The sequence below is a fragment of the Chrysemys picta genome, chromosome 3 (genome assembly GCF_011386835.1).
Source record: "Chrysemys picta bellii isolate R12L10 chromosome 3, ASM1138683v2, whole genome shotgun sequence".
Taxonomy (NCBI): Eukaryota; Metazoa; Chordata; order Testudines; family Emydidae; genus Chrysemys; species Chrysemys picta.
In genome coordinates this window covers 167223565-167243944 of record NC_088793.1, presented here as the reverse complement: position 1 = coordinate 167243944, position 20380 = coordinate 167223565, and the positions used below count along the sequence as shown (strand labels likewise).

The following is a 20380-nucleotide window of genomic DNA, read 5'->3' as shown; positions in this document are numbered from 1 at the left end:
ACCATTACCCCAGAAGTCCCAGCTCCAGGCAGAAGAGACCGTCTCTTACCAAGGACACGTGTTTTAGAAATTGTGGAAAGGCTGCTGAGAGGAAAGGTGGACTCCTTTACCACCCCCGTGAGAACTTCGGACTTTGTTTTAGACCCGAGCACCTTTGGACGTGTGTGGAGAAAGCGCTACATCAGTGACAGTTCCAAGGAGGACCCTTTGACTCAACCATTGATGGATAGGTTGGAATCCAACCCCAAAACCCTTGTGAGGCACCCCGATGAGTGTGACGGCCTCTCATTGTTCAACCGCCTAGAGGTGGAAGGTGATCATGGCTTGGAGGAGTCACCGGCGGACAAGGTGAACGGAAAAGACGTTGCTCAGGTAAATGAATGATTAAGAAGCGAAGGTCGAGGCAGGGCCGGCTCTAACTTTTTTGCCGCCCCAGGCAAAAAAGAAGAGCGCCGCCCCGCCATACCCCCCCCGTGAGCGACGCACAGCTGAACCTGCCCCCACCAGCGCTGCCGAAATCCCCACCCCCCCAGCACCACGCCGCCCGAAGCCCCACTCCCCGAGCAAGCCCCCGGCCCCCCAGCGCCGCACCGCCTGAATCCCCGCCCCCTCCAAGCGCCGCGCCCCCCCTCCGAGCGACGTGCCGTGCCAAGCCCCTGCCCCCCCTCCGAGCGACGCGCCAAGCCCCCGCCCCCCTCTGAGCGCCATGCTGCCCAAAGCCCCACCCCCGGAGAGCCGCGCAAGCCCCTGCTCCCCCAGCGCCGTGCCGCCTGAAGTCCCGCCCCTTCAGAGCACCGCGCCCCCGCCCCCCCTCCGAGCGCTGTGCTGCCCGAAGCCCCACCCCCCGTGCGCCGCACAAGCCCCCGCCCCCTCGGCAGCGCGCCACCCGAAGCCCCGCCCCCTCCAAGCGCCGCACCGCCTGAAGCCCCTGCCTCTCTCCGAGCGACACGTCGTGCCAAGACCCTGCTCCCCCTCCGAGCGCCATGCCGCCGAACCAAAATAAATAAATAAATAAAAATCCTAGCGCCGCCTCGCTCTAAGGTGCCGCCCCAAGCATGTGCTTGGTCGGCTGGTGCCTGGAGCCGGCCCTGGGTCGAGGATGGGGTGTAATGGGGCTAGGAACCAGGGATTGCATACATTAACAAATTAAAGCCTTATGGGAGGTACCCTCACAGCATCGTCGAGCTGTTGAGAGATTTTCAGAAAAGAAACAGTGTAAGCACCCCACTGCTTGTTGTTAATTTACGCAATCCCTGGTTCCTAGCCCCATTATACCCCATCCTCGACCGTCGCTTCTTAATCATTCATTTACCTGAGCGACGTCTTTTCTGTTCACCTTGTCAGCTGGTGACTCCCCTAAGCTATGATCGCCTTTCACCTCTAGGGGGTTGAACAATGAGAGGCCGTCACACTCATTGGGGTGCCTCACAAGGGTTTCGGGGTCGGATTCCAACGTATCCATCAACGGTTGAGTCAAAGGGTCCTCCTTGGGACTGTCACTGATGTAGCGCTTTCTCCACACAAGTCCAAAGGTGCTCGGGGCTAAAACAAAGTCTGAAGTTCTCACAGGGGTGGTAAAGGAGTCCACGTTTCCTCTCAGCAGCCTTTCCACAATTTCTAAAACACGTGTCCTTGGTAAGAGATGGCCTCCTCTGCCCGGAGCTGGGACATATGGGGTAATGGTGCTGCACTCTGACTGGCAGAGGGTGTTGGGAGGAGTTCTTAGAGGGGTCACACGACCCACATCCGGACAGGTCACCCCGCCCTGGAACTCACCCTGACTGGTCAAATCTCCTCTCAGGGTGGTCCTATCGGGGTAAAACCAATACCGAGGAGGAGTTCTTAGGGGGAGGGTCACATGACACACCTTGCTGCCGGTCATGTGGACGTCTTGACCCCGAAAGTAACACCCCCTGGGGCGGGACTTCCTTTGACAGGTGGGTGGGGTTTAAGGGGTCAAGGGGTAGGGTAAAGGGGTCAAGAAGCAGGGTTAGGGTTTTATTGACGGTAGGGTCCTTACACTACTCAGGTTTACAGTATTATACAGTTTTTGCCTTCTTCATTTTGCTCGGGTGATGTTTGTGTGCTCAAGGAACATCTGCCTTTGTGAATGTTAAGATTCTCCCTAGAGGTCTGAGGAACAGTTTTTGTGGGTTGCTCATTTATGCAAAGAGATCTTGAACTAGATTCCATGGGTTCAATAGCTGTTTCTGCTTGACACTGTTGAGTATCATCTACCTGCAACACAACAAAAAATAGTCTTGTTAAGTACCAGCAGGAAGTGAGAGACGCATTCCAAGCAACCGAATACCATGCATTAGCAGACACCCGCTAAATGCAAGAATCTTCAGTGTTTATATTGATCACTTTGAAAATACAACAGTGCTGTGCAGAATGCTTTACAGCAACTACCTACTCCTCACCACGTTCAAGTTTTACAAATCGCAAGTCACATAATATAACAAGGTATAGGCAAAGCTAAGGAGTAGTACACAGTAATTCCTTGTCTAGTCTATTCTTGCTCAATCACTAATCTGCAGAACTGTATTTTGAGATATGTAATTTAAGTTTAATTAAAGATATTTCATAATGAATTTGTAAATGGCCCATAGTTTATTCTGTAAATGTAATAGCACTTGAAAAAGTTGTTTCGTCCTGAAGCATTTACACTGGCCTGCAGAGGATATCTTGTCCAGATGTTCTCCTGTTCAACACTAGCTTTGTAAAACTGTTGAAAAATTTCACAATATTTATACCTTTGGGGTTATCTCAAATTCCAGTCCCCACTGCTATTACAATCATCCTTGTCTCCCCTGCACTTCCCACCAAATTCTGACATGATTTTAGCATCAATTAGTTAAAACTTAAGTAGTTATAAATGTGTGCTTCACGACAATTGAAATCCCAAATGCCACAGCTTCTGATAGTGTAGGTAATTGGTCTCAATTCTCATCCCACTTACACTGATGTGGGTCCTGTGTGAGAGATGAGCATCAGGGCTTATCCTTCTAGCGCCAGTACTTATCAAAATAAAAGCTGTTAAAATGTTGATGTCAAGTGGAAAAAGGGAAGACGGTCCTTACAGTTCCGTAATTGTAATAGTAGCTTGAGAAATATAAGGCTAAGTCTAAAAATAAATAATTTTTACCACTGAAAGCAGAGACTGTGGAAGCATTCCTTTTTAGACCTAAGAGTTGTGGAGATAGTGTGCCACCTCTCTAATTGTTCCGTCACTCTAACAGTGTTTTTCTAGCTATGGGCAAAATCTCAGATTGTGGACATGCAGTTACCAGTGTCTGGTTGAGGCTATCACAATACAAGCATTAAGACAAAGTTCAGTACCAGAACTTCTAAAGAATGAGATCAATTTTCATTCCAGTGTCCTCAATAATTAAAAGCAAAGGAAAAAAATCAGATCAAGTTTGCATAAGGACTGAGAAACGACTTCAGGGTCTGGCCCTAAAAAATGAAAACTCTGGGAACAGAATATCTCTTTAAACAATTTGTTGAAGCATGGTTGTTTTTGTAGAGATTGTTACTTAAAGAATGATTTTGTGTGTTGTTTAAATTGGCTAAGTTCACAGCAATGCAACAGCAAAAACAAAATTGTTACCTTGTTACCAACATATATTACTGGCAAAGCTAGTAGGATCATTTATTATGAAGGTTACCTGTCTCCTCCCTGTTTTCTGCTGCTTATAACTTTACAAACTTTAATTGCTTGGGCTGAAATTTTCCATGCTGTATGTCTGCTTCATGCTCTTTTTCTTCGGGGGTGGGGGACAGAGGCAGAATTTCAGCCAAAATGGTTAAGCTATTCCCAAGAGCAAGGCTAGGGAAATCTACATTTTTCTCATATTAAAATATTCTGGCAACTTTTCTTTGAAAAGCTCCATGTGTTGGAGCAGGGACTTGTCATTTGGCAGGGAGTGGCCTTTGTGTCAGAGAATGTGCTTTTTGCCATCCCCAGGAAAACCTGCCCAAATTTGGCCAAATTAGAAGCCTTTGAAAAAAATCACAGTTCACAGACGCTCAGTAGAGAGAATTCTTAGATTTTTAGCAGCTAAAATCTCGGAAGATTTCATCCTCGCTGCGTATACTTGGATCTCGCACAGCTCTTAGTACTAACCAAACTGCGCATGAGCTATTCCCCACAGAGTGACTGCACATGTGCCATTTCCCCACAGCTCCTGGATATGAAAACACAGCACTGAGCCATCCTCACAGAGCAACTGATATGCTCCAACCCAGGCCTACAGGGGTCAACGCCAGAGTTTCCCTGCAACGGTTCTTCCCAGCTGCTTTGGGCCAAGCACCAGAACTGAGACAGTAACCTTTCTTTCCTGTACTCCCAATGACCCCTCCAAGCTGGTGCACATGCACGGTGGTGGAGGAAGATACTGGACTCAAATGCAGAGGGGACAAAAGGCAAATGGGGGGTGGGGGTGGGAGGGCAGACTGGGACAAGGAGTATGCCAAGATTGGGACTGGAACGGGGGTGAGGGGAGGGGGCCAAGGACAGGGAGCCAGTAGGCGAGGTTAGGACTAGAAGACTATGAGAGAAGGCGGGGGTACGGGGAAAGGAATGTGTAGGAGACACTGAGAGAAGACACAGAGCTAAGAGGAGGAGGAGAAGAGAACTGGGGCTGGCTGAACAGAGAGATTGGGACAAGGAGCCTTCATTCCAGCATATCCGAACTTTTGAGTGCTTTTGTGTGTAATCCATCTATGCACGCACACACCCACCCCCTGCTCTAGGCAGCCAGGTCTTTCAAGAAATAATCAAATATTTGTGATGAGCATTAAAGTGGGAAGATTTATCTCATTTCTATTTACCAAGTTAATGAGCACTTGGCATGAGATCACAGATTTGATCATACCAACAATTTTAAGTTTACCATTATGCCCAGATCTTTGTTATATGCCACGCTTTATTGATTGTATTTACATTGATGACCTTGTCTTCACTATATTCATGGCAGATAGAAAGGAGGTGTGAATAACACGGCATATCTTCAAACTCACTTGGAGAGATAAATACATGATGTGGATTGCCCATGCCCTGCACATTCAGATACATTTTAAGATCAGTTACCTTTTGTGATTTGCTGCCACCAGCTGTCGGTTTACAGATCTCCCCAAGATTATCTGACCTGCCTTTTCGTAAAAGTTGGGAACCTGGTGACAATTTTTGGCTTTGGGCAGCAAGACGGGGACGGGTCCTTAGGTTAAAAGTTGTTCTGCACAAAATGTAAGGGTCGGTTTTCACAATAGGAATATCAGGAAACCCTAAAAAATAAACAGCTTCTATTAACCAAGGTTGCTTAAATTACTTTATTGTTCTAATCAATCTGATCTTGCTCATTTCAAGATGGAGATGACAACTGGTAATAATTTAAGAAAGTAAAATGGCATTTACTCACTGAATAAAATATAATGGGGGAATTATTATGACTATCTTGCGTTCCTAGAATTTTATAGGTGAACTCAGGCAAGGGTGTGGATCTGTGCAACAGCAGCTCAACTAAAATGGCCAAAAGCGTTTTCCCCAAGAAAATGTTCTCTTTTTCCTTTAAAGGAACACCATTAACTGGAAAATCATTTCCATCTGAAAATGATGTCTCTTCTACTGTTCTAAGTGGAGCTGGCCGGAGGGCGACAATTCTGTTTTGCGACACCTTTCGAGGTTTCAAAATTTGTTTTTATTCTAGATTGGAATGAAACCATAAGCCTTTCAAATGCTTTCACAGAATGAAATTGAATCAAAAACATCAGGTTTTCAATTTGGGGGCCTTCCTCCTTGCAAGAGTCCACTTTGCACCTCAGAAACCTTCCCAGCAAAAACTTTGTCTGAATCAATACATCTCCGTGAAACATTTCGGCTTTGACAATGCAGCACATTTCAATGAAAAAACATTTAGTTAAAAATGTTTAAGCAAAAATTTCCCCCCTTCCTCTCAACCAGAAGAAAAAGGTGTTTTATACTGGGAATGGCCGGGCCTAGAATCCCTCTCTTTTTGCCAGAGGTCTTTTGCAAAGTTTTTGGAGGAGTCCCAAAGTCAACAACATGTATCTAGACTGATTTTCAAAACTACAACCTGATATTAGGATTCTGGATTTCAGAATTTTTGGCTGTTTTGCTTTTGTCATCAAATACTACAAAACTGTACAGATGGGAAGACATCACACGGACCAAAAAACAAAACCACTAGAAATTACATACATCTACAACAAAATATACTAGCCCCCTATAGCCTCAATTGTATACTAGGGCTTTTTTTTAAAGCACATGCGGCTAAACTCAGCTCTGACAAGCTGTTGAGTTAAATGGACTTATGCAACCTATACGAGGGCTGAATCTGGCCGATGATGTCCAAGTTTTTACAATGCTTCCAAGTCACACATATGACAACACGATTCTCTAGATAAGCGTGCGCGTGCACACTCCCCACCAATGTGGTCTCTTCTCCTCTAACGAAGTAACAATTACCTTTTTTCACCACCTCTGGGAGTCCGTCTAGCTCATACTCTGGCTCATTCTCATGTAGGGAGATGGCAACCTCATCAGCACCTGACCAAAGGAAAGAGTCATTACCTGTACAAATAACTTTAAGGAGACTCTGGAAAGATGAGTTTAGAATGCAATGATCTCAATCATTCATTTGTTAATTAAGTACATAAGATGTGTGCTTGTGCAACCACAGTAAACTATACCAAATAAAACAAAACAGACATCATGTAAAGGTTACTTTACAGAAGAGATCTCTGTTGATACCATATTTACTGTCAGGGTGCCGGGTACCCCGATTCGTTGGAATCTGCCCCTGGACACACAATGCATGGGCAACATTAATTCTGGCATTTCCTAACTTGTAAGTGCTTAACATTACCACCTTACCATTATTTTAACAATTTTTGGGTATATAATTGAATATAGCTCGTCTCAGAAATATGGATCTCTTTTTATACCGCTAGTGATTCTGCTTATTGGACACTCATGAATATTTGCTAGCCTAACTTACCCTAGCTAATGGCAGACAAGTTGTAGTATATTTTACACACTGTGGTGACCACTTTAAACTGTTGTCCTATAAGCTCTATACTTAGCCCTTGACAACTCTTGAAATGACTGAAGCTTGTGATCAATAAAACCCCAATGTATGTGTCTTAAAAAACATTTGTTAAAGTTAATAAACTCCAGCACTTCCTGGTCCCAGAAAGCTGCAACTAGTACCAGGCTGATGATAGTTAGAAAATGGAGGAACTGTCTGAAGCATGTTTCTTCAGATGTAAGTAATGGAAATTTCCAGAGAGACAGGTATAAATCAGTATGGAGATAACCAGGTTAGTTCAATCAGGGAGGGTGAGATGCTATGCTAGCAGTTGAGGTGTGAACACCAAGGGAGGAGAAACTGCTTCTGTAGTTGGATAGCCATTCACAGTCTTTGTTTAATCCTGATCTGATGGTGTCAAATTTGCAAATGAACTGGAGCTCAGCAGTTTCTCTTTGGAGTCTGGTCCTGAAGTTTTTTTTGCTGTAAGATGGCTACCTTTACATCTTCTATTGTGTGGCCAGGAGGGTTGAAGTGTTCTCCTACAGGTTTTTGTATATTGCCATTCCTGATAGCTGATTTGTGTCCATTTATCCTCTTGCGTAGTGACTGTCCAGTTTGGCCAATGTACATAGCAGATGGGCACTGCTGGCACATGATGGCATATATAACATTGGTGGACGTGCAGGTGAATGAGCCGGTGATGTTGTAGCTGATCTGGTTAGGTCCTGTGATGGTGTTGCTGGTGTAGATATGTGGGCAGAGTTGGCATCGAGGTTTGTGGCATGGCTTGGTTCCTGAGTTAAAGTTGTTATTGTGCGATGCGTGGTTGCTGGTGAGAATATGCTTAAGGTTGGCTGGTTGTCTGTGGGCGAGGACTGGCCTGCCTCCCAAGGTCTGTGAAAGTGAGGGATCATTGTCCAGGATGGGTTGTAGATCACTGATGATCACTCCCTGGCCACATAATCGCAGGTGTAAAGGTAGCCATCTTACAGCAAAAAAACTTCAGGACCAGACTCCAAAGAGAAACTGCTGAGCTCCAGTTCATTTGCAAATTTGACACCATCAGATCAGGATTAAACAAAGACTGTGAATGGCTATCCAACTACAGAAGCAGTTTCTCCTCCCTTGGTGTTCACACCTCAACTGCTAGCATAGCATCTCACCCTCCCTGATTGAACTAACCTCGTTATCTCCATACTGATTTATACCTGCCTCTGGAAATTTCCCTTACTTGCATCTGAAGAAGTGAGGTTCTTACCCACGAAAGCTTATGCTCCCAATACTTCTGTTAGTCTTAAAGGTGCCACAGGACCCTCTGTTGCTTTTTACAGATTCAGACTAACACGGCTACCCCTCTGATACTTGTCTGAATCATAACACTTTAAGAATTGCTCCTCTCTCCCTGTCTACAATCCAGAAGGACACCAAAAGCTGTTTGGAAGGACATATGTATAAACTCTAAAAGATGTCAATTTCTCCATGGTGGATGCTGAACTATCAGCCATCTATACCCAGAATGTGAATTTTCTTTGTTGTGATGGCCAGCAACGGAAAGAACAGACACACTCCAACATTTTACACTCTCATGTCTCAAACAAAGCATTGTAAGAAGCTATACACGGCACTCTAATGTTCTTTAAAAAATAGCCTCCCCTTCATCCTAAGGTCATTTTTTATTTCAAAACATAGGCATTGGACATCTATATTCATAACATAGAAGGAGACTCTGAAATTTGAGGAGACAGATCTTGGGCCAAATTCTCAGCTGGTGTGAATGGCAGAGCTTCAGAAACTATACTGATTTACACCAGCTGAGGATCTGGCGCCTCATCTGAATCAAACGTAATAATGCATGTTTTGAAAACAGATTGTATAAATAAATGCATTAAGGTTAGAAACAGGATCATGATTAAGGCTATGTTTTAGTCTCGGGTATTTTTAGTAAAAGTCATGGACAGGTCACGGGCAATAAACAAAAAGTCACGGCCCCATGACCTGTTCATGACTTTTACTAAAAATACTCGTGACTAAATCTTACCTACTGGGAGGGGGGACAATCCTGAAGACTGCTGGAGAGTGGGGGAGAGAGAACAGGGTGACGCTGTTGCTGGGGGGATGCCCAGGATCCCGCTGCCACTAGTCCCAGACTCCTGCTCCAGGGCAGCACCAGGGACCATGCCTAGTGCTGCCGGAGCAACGGCCAGTGCGGCTGGCTCCTGGGCTTCCCCAGCTGATGGGGTGGTCCTGGGATCAGCTGCACCAGCACTGCAAAATTCACAGAGGTCACGGAAACCGTGACTTCCATGAATGATTTGCGGCCTTATAATAACATTCTAGTAGAGCATTTCCTTCTTAAACTATCCCATACTTGGCTTTTGCTCCTTTAATGGAGCACCATGTTCAGCAATTTGTTTCTGCAACATTTTTTTTTCCTTCTCTAGCTGCTTACAGGATTTCATCCACGTCTTCGTCTCACTGCGAGCAAATCCATTTTGCTTCTTCAGTTGAATTGAAGACTTCTGATTGTCCAACTATAAAATAAAAAATTGTTTGTAGTTGCTAATAGGAAACTTCATTCTTCTGTATAAGCATTATACTCTCACTAATGGCATCTCACCTGTCATTAAAAGTTCAGTGCAACTAAAAAACCAGACAAAAGTTATAATATGCATTTGTATAGTAGATTCACTTAGTAATATACAATTGAATTATAGCAGCTTCTAATTCCAACAGAGAAACATTAAAGTCATGTTTATTGGAAAGCTACATGTGTGTAGATTTCCTTGATAGAGAAATAATAATCTAAATAGAATATTCAAAATAACCAAATGACAAAACCCAGCAGAAAAGCATGTGGTCCAGGCAGGTTTGTCCACCCTATGTGCATTGGAATAATGCCCAAATAAATGGATGGTGGATATCTGGCAGCCTTATAAAACACACTTCAGGATAACGTAAATATCAAGCACAGTGCTCCATTAGCTGGGCATGGAGTGAGCACTGTAACTCAGTGCCTGCTTGCCACAATACGGGCTCCACACTGTCCTACATGATTGCTTTTTCATGTGTTTATTTCTGAAGCGAGAGCACAGAACTACAGTCCGTCATTCACCACAAATGGAAGTAGAAAAAGACTGCAGGCTAGAAAATGCAGAGGGAATTGATAAGAAGAAATTCACCTAGATGGACAGGTTTAAAAACTAAAAACGCCTATCTAAATTATTAGCAAAAATAGTGCTGTCATAAGAATCACTTAATTAATAATTTAGATGGAAATTCTGCATACATCAGAACTGATATGCTCTCACAAGTTGCGTGTGACATAATGAGGTAGTAGAAGCAGTTTAAAGACAATAGGGGCACGTCTACAGTGGGAAGTTTCACAAGGTATTCATTAATGTGTTCATTAACATGGTGTTACAACATGCAGTGTAGACACTGCACTGTTATGTTTAATATCACATCAGTCAGTTATGGTTAACCTTAGGGGCAGAGTGAAAAGACATGTTTAAACACAGTCTAATTTTGAAGTACAGACCCTGGCAAGTAAGGTATTGTTTCCTTTGCACCATAAGTGGAGGCATGGCGATGTCTCTCTCTGGTAGGACTACTGCTGCACTTAGGTTCCCCAAACTTTCGAATTTTCCTTACATTTTAGTTTAACATCTAGTTTTAACCGGAAATGATGATCTCAAAGGAGGAAAGCATGAGAAACTAGATAGTTTATTATTATTGAGGTTTTTTTCAAGACACTGGCTTCCAGTGCTGAGAGAGTCATGTGGGTTTGGGATTTCTTTTTTGTGTGGTTCTGTCCATGGGGTACTTCCCCCGATTGTTTACAGAAGTGAGGTAGCACGCTAATCACCCTGCTCTGGGCATCTCTCAACTAAGAAGGGGTACTGAGACAAATGCTGATTGTTGGAATAGCTTGCTAGATGGCCCCAGGTGCCTGAAAGGGTGTCTCTCTACACCCTTCCGAAGAGAATTAGTACCACTTGGGGCTTTTTACTCAGTAAAGCAGGAGCCATTTTGAACATGGGAAGGGATTTCTCCTTGATGCCTCTGTAATCCCCTGATGGTGCAGCTACATAAGGAATGGAATTCTTATGTCCCTCTGTTCTGGGCACACACTGTCTAAAGTGCTCTTTAATCCTTCAACGCTGAGCAAGCCTATGGAGAGGGGGAGGAGACTCCAAACTCCTTTCCCTGGTAAAGCCTGGGTCCTTGACCTGATAAACGGACAGGGACAATTCCCACTCCATTGTGACCTCAAATTTGGGCCCCCTTCCCTGGTTGAAAGAGGATCCCAGGTTGAAAAGCAGAGATGAACAATTTACATTACCCTGCCACCTGAGACAGGGCTTCACAGAAGTAACACGTGTCTCTGCACACCCAGATATACTCCAGGGTGGGAGGGGGCAGTGAATCTGATACAGAGCACTCCAGGAGACCCGCATATAGGAGAAAACCCCAGCAAACACATCCTAAGGATGGGAAGGCAAGAGACAAGATTTAAAGCCTGATGTTTATACTTCCTGCTCATTAATTATACATATTACTTCCTTACAAAGGGGACAATTCCATTTGTCTTTTTGGGACCCAGAGCATATGGAGTTTCCAAGTGTTATTCCTGAGCAGACTATGTGGGGTTCTCATCTCCTTGAGAATCCTCATGCTCCTTCTCACAATGGAGTCAGGGCTTCAAATGGGTGTGTTTATGTGCGCATGCAGGGCTCTAGTGCGCTGGCCCAACAAAGCCCCATCCCCTCACACAGCAAGGGTTGGTGGCTTGTAGCAGCAAGACGTAGGTTACCCTCTAAGACCCCTAAAAAGCTGCCCACTGAACTACTTGGACTTAGCTTGATCTTGCAGGGCTTTTCTACCACTGCACTAGTGGTCAAAGGGAGTTACTGAGAAGTGCTGTGTTTGCGGATCCAGAGAACTTACTTGAGGAGAGAGAAAGAGGAGCAAGAAGTTGAAATGAAATCAATATAGCAGAAAAATGAACAAAAATTAATGATAAAGCAAAGTTGTTGGGAGAAACTGAACCGCCAACTTGTTCTGCTGGTGGACACAATTTCTGGTGGCCTGAGGTGAAGGATGGAGCTTAGTCCTGGAGCCTTCAGCAACAACACTGGTCCACCTCCCAGTTCTACAAGTGAGAGGAATCACCTCTTTGTTCCAAATGAGGAGAAAAGCTGGGCCACGGAACAGACAAAACGTGCACATTTGATCATGTTTTCAGGTGTCCCGCTAAAGGCCTCCTGTATCTTTGATAGCCAGAAGTTTATAAGATAACAGATTTAATGAGATTTCCATGCTACTAATGGAGAAGTTATAGCAAATGTTATATTAGAATAGAGACTAGATATTAAAAAGGACACAAATAAATATTTTGGCTCTTAAAAGCTTAAGTATGAAATGCCTTATTAAACTATATGAAAAACTTATGTTTGTTTCTAGTAAGTCTACTTTTTCTTCTTCTAAAGCCTTGTTAATGTCCTTAAGGGTTCCATTTTCAAGTTGTAGCTCCTGGACTGAATCCTGGAGCAATTTATTGTTGGTTTTTAAATGCTGAAGCTCGGCTTCTTGTGCTTCCAATTCTATTTTCTGAGACAAACTCTTATCTATAGTAATAAAAAAAATTAAGTGGTTAATTTGTGAAAGCAAACTATGTCAAATATGCAATATTAGCTTTTATGGGTAACACTATAAACTGGCAATATTGACAATTTTCAATTTTTCACCTAGCAATAAATTTTCTTAGTATTTCAGAATATAATTACGTATGTGTTCTAAAACTGCCTTTATTCCCAAACCATGACATTGTATAGCATTGCCAGAATTCAGTTTTGCAGAAAGAACATACTGCTAGTCAAATCGCTCTATGCTTCACAATTCTAACTCTGTTTCTACAGCCCATCTTCACTGAGGTCTGATGGCTTGTACTCTGAAACTCATGGTTGACAGGTAACAGTATCAATGGCTAGATAAAGAATTTTGGTGCCCTATTTGTCCATTTTCCTGTCTTCAAAATCCAGAATATATAAAAAGGATCAAGGTGTTTGATGGACTGATGTATGGAGTAAAATTAAGAAAGACAGACAATACAAGAGATTTCCTGTATTGCAAAGAGAATTCTATTGAATAACACCAACTTACCATATAAAACAAGACTACGCATTCCCTTCCTACAGGACAAGGAAAATTCAATGTCTCCAAGACCCAGAACTTGGTGAAAAAGAGGGGCACAGAGAGGGGAAGGGAAATGATAGCAATCAACAGATATTTGAACTATGTCAACACATAGGATGGAGAAGGATTATTTAGGGTGGTGATTCAAAGGGGAGTGTAGCGGGGCGGTTGCCCGCTCTAGCCCTGAAGGGATTGGAACAACCCTGCAGAGGGCTGTGGCTGGGGAAAGCAGCAAGCCTGGGCTGATTGGGGAGTCAGCTACAGCTGGGCCAGGCCCCCATCAGGCCACAGCTGGCCCTTATAAAAGGGCTGTGAGCCAAACACTCAGTCAATCTTCCTCTAGCTCTGAAGGGAGAGGGATCTAGCTGCTGGGGAAGCTAAGGGTACTGGAATGAAGCAGGGCTAGGGAAAGGCCAGAGGAGCTGGGGAGCTCCAGGCTGACAACTCCCCAGGCTGCAGGGCCTTGTCCAAGGCCCAGAGAGGTACTGAGTTGTAGGGAAAGGCAGCAGGTCCAAAGTCCCCTGCCAATGATGAGTGGCCATTACAGACTGCAGCCGGCCCTAGTGAAACAGGGCTAGATGGTGACTGGCAGTAGCCACTGAGGCAAGGTGGAGGATAGGGGTGGGGATTCCCCTGGGTGGGAATCCCCAGATAGTGGGTTACTGCTGGGGGCAGGACCCTGACAGGGGAGGACACCAGGGTCCGGGAGGGACACGGGGGCTAATGTCGAGCAGGATGGTGACCATCAGAGGGTGCTCTGGCTAGAAATGAGCTAAGTCCCTGGATGACCAGAAGGAGGCGCCGCAGGGGTGAGTCCCACTCCATTACAAGGGGGAAAAGGTATAACTAGAGAGGATAATCAGAGACTTCTTAGAGAGGAAGAACTGTCTGAGGGTTAAGGGTGACAGCCTAGGACTCTGGGCACCCACATTCAGTTATGTTTCAATTAGGACAAGTTATTGTTGGTTGCAGTGAAGAGCTACAGCACAAACATCTTCTGACTTATTTTTTTGTTCATAATTATTCCCTCCAGAAAACTGAGAGAATGCTCCCGTTTGACACCTTAAGAACCACAGATAAAGGATAGCGAAAGCAAGAAAATGGACTTAGAAGGCATTACATTTTCTTAGCTAGCCGAAAGTGCTGCCACTTGCCAAGAATAAGATCAAAACGCAAAGCAGTTATTTGGATGGCCTCATGGATTGGAGAGTGCAGAAATACTGATTAAAATGGGAGCAGGACTAGGTCCATAAATTTAATTTTGAAATCTCATTAAGTGAGGTTAGACTTCTACAGCGATAAGTGGGAGCAGTCTCCTTCTTTACAATGGCTATTTAGCAAAATTACCTGTTCTCTTAAACCTCAGTCTGCAAAATGCATTTTCCCAACCAGATAGACAAATGTAGGGAAAAGTCAAATTAGGGCTCGGCGGGTAACATTTCATCACGTTTTAGCTTGATGGAGTCCATATACAAGCTAAAGGATAATAGTTTGAGGTATATTTGTTTGCTTGGGATTTTAAAACACAGGAGCACATTGTAGTATTTAATTTGCTGACCATATAGTTTTGTTTGGGACATATTTAGTCCTCATTTTTAATTGCTTTAAAACCATATAATGTGATGAGTTAGTATATGTGTATAAAGAAGTTCCATCTCAGTTTGGAAAGAGAATTGCGTGTATTAGCTGAAAGTTAATTTAACTATATCACACAGTGGGAACTTATTATTTCTTGGGGATGCTTCAAATCACCATTTATAGTGAAGTTTACAGATCTCCCACACTGAAGTAATAGTTTGTAATGGGATTTAAATGGGTAGAAATGTGTCACTCACTTTTCATCTCTTCAGCATCCTTCTGGGTCTCTTTTAGAAGGTGTTGGGCTATTTTTAGTGCTTCTTCCAGCTGATGGATTTTTCGTGATTTTTCATCAGACTGGCAGCAAAGAAGGTTTTTTTCCTTCTTCATTTCCTACAACAAAACATTAGTTACAAAACAGTCGATTAAGTCAATAAACTGAGAGTAGTGTGATGTGGCATACTACCCCTCTGAGTCCCATGAAGACTCTGGAAAGTTGGGCCTTGGTTTCTAAGCACTTACATGATTTAGGAACACAAAGTGCACTCTTGGCAATCCTCAGAGGGCAGACAATCCTTTTGGGACATCTCCCAGCTGGCACAGATCACAGCAGTACTTAGCTGGCTCAGGATATGGAACCAGGGAGCTGCAACCAGTTCCCTGTTGCCTGCCCATAGCAGATCTTGACACAGGATAGAAGTCACCCAAAGAACATGAATAAAACCGTTGCTGCTTCTAGTTATTTTCCTTTTGTTTCACAACCTCCTAGTCCAAAATATCCAACTGTTATATCGAGAAACACACACACACACTCTATCATCAATCATTCTAAAATACACAGTTGTCAAGAGACAAAATTTTTAGACAATGCTGATGTATGACAAATGTCTCAAAGCTGCAGGAATTTTGAGCTTCCTGTGTTCAAAATACCAATGAAATTCAAGGGGTTTAAATGGCTGAAAGGCCCGCCCCTCTTGCTGTGACTCAGCACAAGTGGCTCTGATTAAGAAGCATTCAACAAAAATCTGGAACCAACAACCTAACATAGCTGCAAAAAAATCCCATGCTCTGATGCTGGACTTTCACAAAACCATTTACAAGACATGCATTCTCCCACCTTCATGTACATCCCATCCCATCATTTGCGATTACAATTTGGCCTCAATCACATAGGCCATCATTAACTCTTGCTTGAATAATCGAAATCCAATGTATTTAGACTCGAATGCATCTGCCCTGAAAAATCTGCATCAGTTACAGAACACAGCAGCACACCTCCTCAGTAATACAGGTTCACTTGAGTACATCGGTCCTATGTTTCACTCACTCCGCTGATTCCCCAACAGAACACTCAATCAAATCTGTCTTTAGTTTTGAAGTTATAAAGAACATGGGCCCAAAATACCATCTTACTCTCTCAGACTTCAGTAGCTGTGTTCCTCAGGAACAACTGTCTACACATCAGAAGTAAAACTAGCATATGCAGGAGACAGGGCTTTTTCAGGAGCTGGCCCAATACTATGAAATTCACTCCTGCAAAAACTTAGAATGACAACTAACATCACCATTTTTCATATTTACACCCCCCCGACCCCCCCCCCACCCACCCCCCACACCCTTTACCTTCTGGGACAATGGCTTTCAACCTCTTTTCCATTTGCGGACCCTAGAAAATTTCAAATAGAGGCGCAGACCTCTTTGGAAATCTTAGACATAGTCTGTGGATTCCCACAGACCACGGGTTGAAAACCACTGTTCCGTTGTAACGACAACCTTTCGAGGACCCCTTAGACAGTCTGCAAACTCCCAGGGGTCTGTGGACCAGCGGTTGAAAACCACTGCTCTGGGGGATATGGGAGAAATAGAAACCTCAAATAACAGATGCTAGTCACCTTAATTATTCTTAACTCTGGAAAGCATTCAGATACACCAGCAATTGGCACAATATAAGAACTTAAAAAAAAAAATCTCGGATGTTGCTTCTATGACTATTCTGACTTCTCTTCCCTTTCATTTTCCTTCTAATTCCAAATTAAAAGGAAAATCTTTTAATCTACAATCAAGGGTTTTTTTTTAAATCAAAATTTACAGCCAAATCCTTTTTGTGTAAATTGGAATAACTTTATTGATTTCAATGGAGCTATGCAGATATATTCCAGGTCAGGATCTGGCTTCATAGTTAGAATTTTGATGATAATGCTAGTCTATAGTGCTTGAAAAAGTAAAAATGTACAAATCATTTTGGGGATTTTCTCTTGCTTTAAATTGATTGTGTGACCAAAAAAGTACCCATTCCTCCACGAAATCTTGGAATTAGGCCAAACACACTTATACTTAGGAAGCAGCTAATGATTCTAGAATTTCCAAATGAACTCAACCCGATATTTAATATATTTTATTTTTAGGACTAAACAAAGAGTCTTTTGAACCATACGACATAATTAGATTAGACAAATAATTCCATATGAACTGTAACCCTATCTGTAGTATAGCTGGTGCAAAATAATTTTTTGAAACCCTGACCATACAACTAATTTTGTGCCTGGTGTCAGTCCACATGGAAATAATTGCATAAACTGCAAGATCAGGGCCTTATTTTGTATCACATCTATAGGTCTTGTGACAGGGTCGGTCCAGAGGGCTACAGGAGAGTGATCCTATTGGGATCCAGGAAGTGGGCGGGCCAAAGCCCGCCCACTGCTAAAAGATCCCCCCAGCCTTAGCGCGGGATCCACAAGACCTGGAAACCAAGTGATTTTAGGGGACAACTAATGAAATAACAGGGACAGGAGTGCGGTCAAAGGGTCCGAAGGGAACCTGAATGGGACACTGAGCAGAGAACCCCGGACAGCGCCCACTGCTCCTCGAAGGCGTCAAGGGAGTCAGTGGACGCCACCCAGAGGAACTCTGCCCAGATGCATGAATGGACGGATGATCAGAAAGAGGCCCCACAGTCACAGGAGACTCCATCCGCCAACCTCCTCTCCATGGTTTTATAGATGGCCATTTTAGCCAGGACCAAGAGGAGGTTGACCAGGAGGTCCCATGACTTTGTGGGGCCACGGATAGAGAGTGCATAAATAAGGAGGTGAGGGGAAAAGTGCAGCCAGAAACGCAACAGGATATCTGTGAGGACCCGGAATAGGGGCTGCAGCCTGGCGTACTCCAGGTAAACGTGCGCCAGGGTCTCCCTCACGCCGCAGAAGAGACAGGTGTCCCGGGACGGGGGTGAACCGCGCCAAGTACATGCCCGTGCTCACGGCCCCATGAAGGAGCTGCCAACTGACATCCCCGGCAGGCCTTGGGAGCAGGGTGGAGTATAGGCTGGCCCACCGGGGCTCCTCACCCTCTAGAAGTGGCAGGAGGTCCCGCCACTTTGTGTCGGGGTGTGACGCGAGAGTGAGGAAGTGCAGGGTGTGGAGCACGAGCGTGTATAGATGTTTCCTTGGCGCAGTCTGGAAACGAACCGGCTTCAAGTCGGGGAGGCCGGTTGGGTCCACAGGGCAGGGGCCCGCTACAGGAGAGTGAGAGAAGGCAGATATATTAGCCCCAGATTAAGCAGGTCCCTTTTCCCTGGGTAAGATAACAGGGGCAGTTTCAGAAAAATCAGGAATTCTCTGGAACCAATTAAGGCAGGCAGGCTAATTAGGACACCTGGAGCCAATTAAGAAGCTGCTAGAATCAATTAAGATAGGCAGGCTAATCAGGGCACCTGGTTTAAAAAGGACCTCACTTCAGTCAGTGAAGGGTGCGCAAGGAGCTGAGAGTGAGAGGGCGTGCTGCTGGAAGACTGAGGAGTACAAATGCTATCTGGCATCAGGAGGAAGGTCCTGTAGTGATGATAAAGAAGGTGTTGGGAGGAGGCTATCGGGAAGTAGCCCAGGGAGTTGTAGCTGTCACACAGGTGTTACATGAAACTCTGTAGACAGCTGCGATCCACAGGGCCCTGGGCTGAAACCCAGAGTAGAGGGCAGGCCCAGGTTCCCCCCTCTCCCTTCCCCCTATTGGATATAAGAGGAGTCAGGGTGACCAGACAGCAAGTGTGAAAAATCAGGACAGGGGGTGGGGGGTAATAGGAGCCTATATAAGAAAAAGACCCCAAAATCGGGACTGTCCCTATAAAATCAGGACTTCTGGTCACCCTAAGAGGAGTTGACTTGGACTGTGAATCCCACCAGAGGGGAAGGTCCCTGGCCTGTCCCCCTGACCCAAGGTGGGTCAGCAGAGACTGCGGGGATTGTTCTCCTTTCTTTTCCCCATGCTGGCCAGTGATGAGGTTAGCTGAATGAACAGCGGGTTTGAGCCACAAAAGTGTCCAAACTGAGGGCTGCCGTGAATCTCTGAGGTGAGCAAATCCGCCAATAAGCGCAGGGCCCACCAAGGCAGAGGAGGAACATTGTCACAGTCTTAAGATGGTCCAAAAAAGGACAGCCAGATTAAGACAGTATCAAAACACAACTTCTGGTGGAAATACACTATTCTCCAACACACAGCTTGCAGAGTTCCCCTGTGAGTCAGTAAGACCTAAATGGCACCAGTTCTTACTGATTTCCAGTTTAAATTATTAATTATTCCAGTTGCCCCTCTGATTTCTTTACCTCAAAGTTTCTCCTCAACTCATTTTCTTTTGACTGGCTTGCCAGTAAAGCCTCTTCTGTTCTGCACAGCTTCTGTGCAAGCTCATTGGAGTTGTTTTCCAAATGGTGTTTCACTGCTATTGTCTATGAGGAAAACACATCACATTTTATTTGTAGTCATATTTAATCTATTTTAAAAAATTAAAAATTCCTGATGTCCCTTTAAATGATGAGCTCCAAAGCTACGTTATAAAACAAAGCAAAAAGAATAAGCTATCTTCTGCTTCCTCTTACAGAAAGAGAACTTTGGAGTAACTGTTGACTTCTGCGTTGTATAACTAAGAGCAGAATTTGGCCCTAATCCTTGAAACTCATCATGATGGCTTTAAAAAAGTACAATTAAAAATAGGCCAGATATCTGAAAAATTCATCCTCCTTTCACTGTCCAGTCCCGGGTTCTAGATTCTGTATCATACCAAAACCAGTACATGTTAAGGTAACACAAATCTTTAACTCAAGACTGGGCAAGGATATGAAAAATATTTTCAGGCACATTTTCAAGTATATAGTTGTAATGTATAAATATATTCATAATTTAAGCAATATTTATAGTACAGTCTGTTAATCATTGGGAATCCTAACCAGAGCTTTCTTTTAAGTTCAATCATAAGGGCAGCAGATTTAACACTTGCTCTCAATTTTTTTTAATGTAATATATTTTGTCAAAGCAAGCACCTATTAGGTTTAGAAGATGCTTCCCCATTCCCACTCACTCCTCCACTGCTCATTTGAGAGGTAACGTTTAGGTGTTGACTGATGATCAGCTATCACCAAATATGCCATTGAACAGCCAACAAACAGAAAGGATCAATACCAAACTAGACTCAATTCTGTACAATCCAAATAGCAAGAGATTGACAAATTACTCTACCTTTTCCAATTACTATATAGTTAAGGAACAGGTTACATGTTCTT

The 20380-nt window shown here is 44.1% G+C and overlaps 1 protein-coding gene across 3 annotated transcripts in view; it reads right to left on the bottom strand.

Moving 5' to 3' along the window:
• Window positions 1–1514: 1514 nt before the first annotated feature.
• LOC135982683 (centromere protein F-like) overlaps window positions 1515–20380 on the bottom strand; it is a 32823-nt gene continuing 13957 nt past the window's right edge. The window contains exons 5-11 of one of the 3 annotated variants that reach the window (XM_065590652.1): window positions 19427–19549; window positions 15086–15221; window positions 12528–12682; window positions 9505–9586; window positions 6491–6571; window positions 5096–5289; window positions 1515–2238 (exon numbers count right to left, since the gene is read on the bottom strand). In XM_065590652.1, the coding sequence (XP_065446724.1) occupies window positions 2032–2238; window positions 5096–5289; window positions 6491–6571; window positions 9505–9586; window positions 12528–12682; window positions 15086–15221; window positions 19427–19549 (978 nt within the window). In that variant the 3' untranslated portion in view covers window positions 1515–2031. The remainder of the gene's footprint in view (window positions 2239–5095; window positions 5290–6490; window positions 6572–9504; window positions 9587–12527; window positions 12683–15085; window positions 15222–19426; window positions 19550–20380) is intronic. The other 2 variants (XM_065590653.1, XM_065590654.1) reach the window with 2 other exon arrangements.